This window comes from Bidens hawaiensis, unplaced genomic scaffold, assembly GCF_021521415.1.
Source record: "Bidens hawaiensis isolate Kalapana, Puna unplaced genomic scaffold, B.hawaiensis_p1.1 tig00040084_1, whole genome shotgun sequence".
Classification (NCBI taxonomy): domain Eukaryota; kingdom Viridiplantae; phylum Streptophyta; class Magnoliopsida; order Asterales; family Asteraceae; genus Bidens; species Bidens hawaiensis.
In genome coordinates this window covers 23,703-30,169 of record NW_027497067.1, presented here as the reverse complement: position 1 = coordinate 30,169, position 6,467 = coordinate 23,703, and the positions used below count along the sequence as shown (strand labels likewise).

The following is a 6,467-nucleotide window of genomic DNA, read 5'->3' as shown; positions in this document are numbered from 1 at the left end:
CAGTCTGAAAAGTGAAAACTAAACCAGCCCAACCTAATACGAGCGAGCAAGCAAGCAAGCAAGCCAGGTTTGGAGTTTGGAGCTACATAACTTTTTATTTTGTTTTCCTTTTTTAATTACCCTAGTAGGTAAGAAGAGAGATAAATCTGAACCGTCCGTCCGATGGATGATCTGAGTGACACACATAACGTAAGTGTAACCCTGGGTGGGTTTCAACAACTAGAAAAAGGAGACTGGCTGAGTGAGTGAGGATACCATAGGGCAATCAGCCGGAGAATAATAATAATAATAATAATAATAATAATAATAATAATAATAATATGTCAGGAGTTCAAAATAACAACAACGAAGAAGACAAGAAGCCCGGCACCGGCGATGGAGTTCACATCAATTTGAAAGTCAAAGGCCAGGTTATTATTATTAGGCTTTCTTACATTTCCGGTCATCGATTATTATTATTATTATTATTATTATTATTATTATTATTATTGTTTTCATACCACGATTGCAATTATTTCTATAATTTCTAGGGTTTTTGTTTTCTATGTTCTCGCGATTCGATTATTAGGTTTTATTTGCTTCATGATGTGATATCATCTCGTGTTGGTTTGAAGTTGAAATTGATTGTTCTGTTTTCAGGATGGTAATGAAGTGTTCTTTAGGATCAAAAGGAGCACGCAGCTGAAGAAGCTTATGAACGCTTATTGTGACCGACAGTCTGTCGAGCTCAATTCCATTGCTTTTCTCTTTGATGGCCGCCGTCTTCGTGGAGAGCAGACTCCCGATGAGGTTATATATATATATATATATATATATCTCCCTAACACACACACACACAAATCTATACAAAGATTTTATACCATTTTGTTTGTTTTTTAGATGCTTTTCACATAATTCGCTAGAAAGGCCGTGTATTTCGTGTTGGATTGTTTTTTAGCCATCGCCTTTAATTTCATCAATCCAATCACTTTCAGCTGCAAATAAGAAATCGTAAACAATTTTTAGGCATTCAATACACGATCAATTTACGGCCGACCTTCCAATTCGCCTTCCGTTTTCCAAATACGGCCAACCAATTTATATAATAGAGCAGCAATAAAATCAATTTCTATTTTTGAGCGATTTGTGTTATGAAATATAAATACATCTCCATCATTTTTACAGCAATAAAATCAATTCATATTTTGTAAAATTTCATTTTATGTTATGGTAATTTGAATCTTGGTAAATTCTGTTTCGAGTTGGAACATCGAACTGATGGTACACCGTACCGGTTCGTTCCATAATGAATCTACCCTCGACGTACCGAATACACCCCCACTAGCGAATCACGTTCCCCTACCGGAGCGAACCGTGATGTATGTGACTATGTTTTATCTGGTTGTGCTGGTTAGAAAATGAAAGTTAAGACACGTTTACGTATGAAAGACTTGATTTGAGTTTGGTTTTATCTCAATTCTCAAACGTTGTCAAGTAAGCTAACAGTTAACTCTTCATGAGTAGGAAGTTTGTTTATTTAATACATGAACAAACACGAGCAACGATTGTTGTTCAGTTATTTAAACAAACAAACATGAACAATGTTTTGTTTTTTCATTTATGCTTGTGAGCGTTTGTTTATTTAAATTTGTTATAAGTTTGTTCATTTACATTTTTTGGTGTACGGTTGTCTTTTGTTTGTTTATATTTTCATTAAAATTTAAGGCCCTTACAATTTAGTGTAGTTTTATAAAATTAAAGAGTTTAGCCTAGTTTTATTAAATATATGTGGACCAAATGTTCATGTTTATTTTAATATTGGTGTTCGTTTATGTTTGCTCCTTTATATTCATTTGCATTCGTGAACTGTTTGTTTATATTCTTAGGAGCAGATATAAACAAACATGAATACTCTCATTTTATTAACGAACGGACATGAGCAAGAAAACTCTTTGTTTAACTGTTCATGTTCTGATCGTTTGTTCGGTTGAAGTTAAACGAACGAGCGAACATGAACATGCTCTATACAGGCTTGTTTGGTCTGTTTACAGGCCTGTCAAACGGGTCAAATTAAAAATATTTTAGCCAACAAAGGAACACGCCAACTGGGCAGAATGGATTTAAAAGTTATTCAATTTCTTTTAAATGCAAAAGCTCTTTGAAGTTGTTTTGTTAATAGATTTTTGTTATTATTGTAATAAATACTTTTGTAATCATGATTAAAGCCTTAGTTATTCTTAAATATTTATGTAATTGTGTTCTGTTGCAGCTGGAAATGGAAGAAGGTGATGAGATAGACGCAATGCTTCATCAAACTGGAGGTACAGCTGGCAACTTCTGAATGTGCTGTACAAACATCAGTTGATCTTTGCTGATGCTGGTTGTGATCTTACGATTTGTCTTTGAGGTCTAAACTCTATGTAGGATTCGGTACCTTGATATGTTTTTTGTTAAATATGGTTATGTTCATAGGTTTGAAACCTGTGAACCTGCATAATCGTTTCTTGCATCAGTTGTGGTTTTATGTGAAAAATTATGTTATGTGTGTGTTTACTGGTGGTTCAATTTCTCTACAAATTTATGGTTTTGACATGTATACCCCCTCAGTTATAAATATCTAAAAAATGGTTGATCATATACGTGTTATGTATGTATAGACAAATATAACCTCTCATTAACGGTTTAACAAACATCTTTTGTTGCACCAAATTTTCTAGTCAAGGTGAATGATAATAGACTTAAAACTGGTCACCTGCCACACCATAACCCTTACCACCATCTCTTATTAAAACCATAAGTTCAAAACACCATCATCTCCAATGGCACATAAGTGGTTTCTTGTGCGTGTTTCTGTTCTATTGCTATCGCCCTTTCCTCTCTCTAAATCTTTAGACTATAAAGATGCACTATCCAAGACCATTCTATACTTTGAATCGCAACGGTCAGGTCACTTGCCATTCAGCCAACGTGCCACCTGGCGTGACCATTCTGGCCTCATCGACGGTTTAGAACAAGGGGTTTGTATAAGTTCAAAAGTTCCGTAAGAACTATTTTTAATTTTGATGATTATAAGAAAGTTATTTAAACTTACACTCGTATATTGTTTTATGTTGTGCATATAGGTAGATTTGGTGGGAGGATACCATGATGCTGGGGACAACATTAAATTTGGTCTTCCTATGGCGTTTACGGTTACTATGTTGTCATGGAGTGTTCTTGAATACCATGAAGAAATAGCTGCAGCCGGGGAGCTTCAACACGCGCTTGAAGCCATCAAATGGGGGACCGATTACTTCCTTAAAGCTCATACGCATCCTCATGTCCTTTGGGTTCAGGTAATCAGTGATCATTTCTTTTATCATAATTAACGATCATAAGAAATAGTATTCTGGATGTGTCAATTTAAGTAACGTTTTATCTCTAACGGGCAAGTAACAAAACATAGTAGTCAAATGGGCTGAGCTCGCCCGGAATGTATTTTAATGCACATGCAGAAAATCTCATACCTCCTTTTATCAAGAAAAGAAAATTATCGTAATATGTTTATTACAAGTCATTATAATCATATTGAATGCATTATTTTGTTACGCATAATAGAAGCTATGATAATCACAGAGAATAATTCTCTAAAGAAATTGAGATAAAACTGAATGTCTAAACTAACATAAGAGGTGCCCTTTAATAAGGAATTGTTTAAATTTTGGTAGATTTGCCAAAATTTTGAAATTACAAATTAAGAATTAACACACAATTAAAACCATATATGGACGCGTAAATTATGATAGTCAATGATCTAAGCTAAATAGGGATTCAGGTCTTACAGCCGTGCCAAACCACCTATATATGACTGTTGTGACATGATTTGGCTCGTAGAGACCTTTCCGTCAGCTATTAGGCCCAGATTGAGTCTTTTTTGCCCTGTTTTCCTCTGTCCAACTGGTCCAAATCAAAAGGAAAAATAAATGTTTTTGGGTCAGTTAAACTTGACCTAATTTCTATACGCAACGACAGTCTGAAACTGTTAAAAGATTGATGTGCATCGTGCACTGGTGGCAGGTAGGAGACGGGGAGACAGATCACTACTGCTGGCAGCGGCCAGAGGACATGACAACGTCCCGACGTGCCTACAAGATTGACGAGAAACACCCGGGTTCAGATGTTGCTGGAGAAACTGCCGCAGCTATGGCGGCAGCATCCATTGTGTTTAGGACAACAAACCTGCATTACTCTCACCTACTTTTACATCATGCAAAACAGGTATATTAGTTAACTAGACTAGACTAGTTTGTTGAATGTTGATTTAAAATATATAATATTGTGTGGTCAAAGGCTTTGTGTTTGTGGCAGTTGTTTGAGTTTGGTGACAAATTCAGAGGCAAGTACGATGATGATTTAGTTAATGTCAAAGGTTTTTATCCATCAGTGAGTGGGTGGGTACAAGGATGAGTTGTTGTGGGCTGGTTTGTGGTTGTACAAAGCTACTAGGAAAATGGAGTATATGGATTATGTTATTCAAAATGCACATTCTTTTGGTGGGATCACTTGGGCTATGCAAGAATTTAGTTGGGATGTCAAGTATGCTGGTGTACAGATTATGGCCTCAATGGTAATTTCCCAACCTCTAGTCACAAAATCAATAAAAATGGACAAGTACAAACAATTTCAGTATTGCGCGATTAATCAAGATACTAAAATTCATAATTAGTATGCGTGATAAACAATCATGAGGCGACATGCGTATTTAAGGCGAAGGGTATTTTCGTCTGTCTAACTATGTGGAATCTGGTCGCCAAAAATACACCTGCTTTTCGATGCACCGTCCCCCAATATAGCACTACTATCATAAGTTGCAGGAGATTAAAATTCTCCATTAGGGGTGTTTGGGATTCCTTTTTTTTAGCTCCTTATAACTTATGAATTATAACTTATAAGGTGTTCGAAAAAGTTAGGTTTTGTGAGTGTATAATGAGGTAAAATAAGGAATCCCAAATAAAAAGGAAAATTTTGAAAAGGTTTAAGAGGCCGACTTTATTATATACTTTTTTAAATATAAAATATATATGAGTTATTTACACAGAAAAACATAGCAATAACTAGATAAAATGTCAACAATAGTGTTTGTTCCCCTTTTCACTTCACGCTATAACTAACCTATATTTAATTAGGAAATTTCCACCCTACTTTACCCATTAATTTGATTTGATCAATAAAATTTTCCTTTTCTTTTTTCTAATTTCTCTCTCTCTATTCCTATTGTACATGTACGAGCATCATATTGCCTTTGATTATCGTTTATACAAGTCACCACATCACATGTTACTCATCAAATGGTACTTTGATATTTCAGTTACATAGAGACAAAGACAACGAGACACTAAACAAATACCGCGAAAAAGCCGAACATTACATATGTTCATGCCTCAACAAAACCAAACATACCCCAGGCGGCTTGTTATTCACTCGAAAATGGAACAACTTGCAATATGTTACCAATGCTGCATTCCTACTCACTGTCTACTCTGATCATCTCAAATCCACAAATCAAAATATTATATGTCACAAGAACGTTACCACTGGGGCCAATAATGTTTTCAACTTTGCAAAATCTCAAGTTGATTACATCTTAGGTTTGAATCCAATGAACATGAGTTACCTGGTTGGATATGGGACCAAGTACCCTAAGAGGGTGCACCATAGAGGGGCATCCATAATATCATACAAATCGAACAAGGCTTTTATCGGGTGCATGCAGGGGTACCGTGGCTGGTTTGGTAGACGGAGAGCTAACCCGGATGTCCTGACTGGAGCTGTGGTTGGTGGGCCCGATGATCATGATCGGTTTAGAGATGCACGAGCCAGTTACATGCAAACGGAAGCTTGCACTTACAATGCCGCACCATTGGTTGGAACTTTGGGAAAACTGGCTGGACCGGGAGGTTCGATGAGAAGAATAACATTTGGTAACTGATCCTTTTGTAGGATAACATTTTCCACACATAATATGCTTTTTTAGCTTGTATTATCTTCTTTCATTTCATTGTGTACATATTTGCTTTAATATATAATATTATTTTGTTTGATGATACGAATACATAGGATACTTATTTGATGAAATGTGTTCCTAGTTTTAAGGGTCTAATTAGAAATGGAATTTATAACGCTTTTACATAGGCTATGTACGTATGGTGGGAGGCTACAAATTATGGACGATTTTTGATATGTGACTCTTAATCAGCAAATGAAAGATTTTTGTTTTATATGTATAGTGGTATTGTAGCCCTATATATATATATATATAGGCTTGATTTCTTTTGAGAACCACTTTGAGTTTTAAGAACTCGAAAGAACTCAACGTAACAATTTTTTTTCTCGAAATTTTTTTACACATGTGTAATACGTAGGTGTAAGTGATGTACAAAAAATTACAGTGTTTTTTACACACCGAATCGACTTTTTACACATGTGTAACTAACGTTTAAACTTGTGTA

The 6,467-nt window shown here is 35.4% G+C and overlaps 1 protein-coding gene and 1 pseudogene across 2 annotated transcripts; both read left to right on the top strand.

Annotated features, from left to right (window-relative positions):
* The first annotated feature begins 217 nt into the window (after positions 1–217).
* LOC143591824 (small ubiquitin-related modifier 1-like) lies at positions 218–2,370 on the top strand. Its single transcript, XM_077071912.1, has 3 exons — positions 218–410; positions 640–789; positions 2,249–2,370. Exons 1-3 carry the CDS (start codon positions 321–323, stop codon positions 2,318–2,320), a joined length of 312 nt encoding a protein of 103 aa, XP_076928027.1. The 5' UTR covers positions 218–320; the 3' UTR covers positions 2,321–2,370.
* A 428-nt stretch (positions 2,371–2,798) lies between these two features.
* Positions 2,799–5,947, top strand: LOC143591822 (endoglucanase 11-like; annotated as a pseudogene). The gene is made up of 5 exons (XR_013145780.1): positions 2,799–2,996; positions 3,102–3,314; positions 4,036–4,236; positions 4,327–4,585; positions 5,327–5,947. The product of XR_013145780.1 is annotated as an endoglucanase 11-like (transcript).
* Positions 5,948–6,467: the final 520 nt, after the last annotated feature.

What these genes read in the sequence shown, in the direction of transcription:
- LOC143591824 (XM_077071912.1), top strand. Translation starts at nt 321, where the DNA reads ATGTCAGGAGTTCAAAATAACAACAACGAAGAAGACAAGAAGCCCGGC. An exon ending in ATTTGAAAGTCAAAGGCCAG is followed by an intron (nt 411 to 639) that starts GTTATTATTATT and finishes TTCTGTTTTCAG; the next exon opens with GATGGTAATGAAGTGTTCTT. An exon ending in GAGAGCAGACTCCCGATGAG is followed by an intron (nt 790 to 2,248) that starts GTTATATATATA and finishes GTTCTGTTGCAG; the next exon opens with CTGGAAATGGAAGAAGGTGA.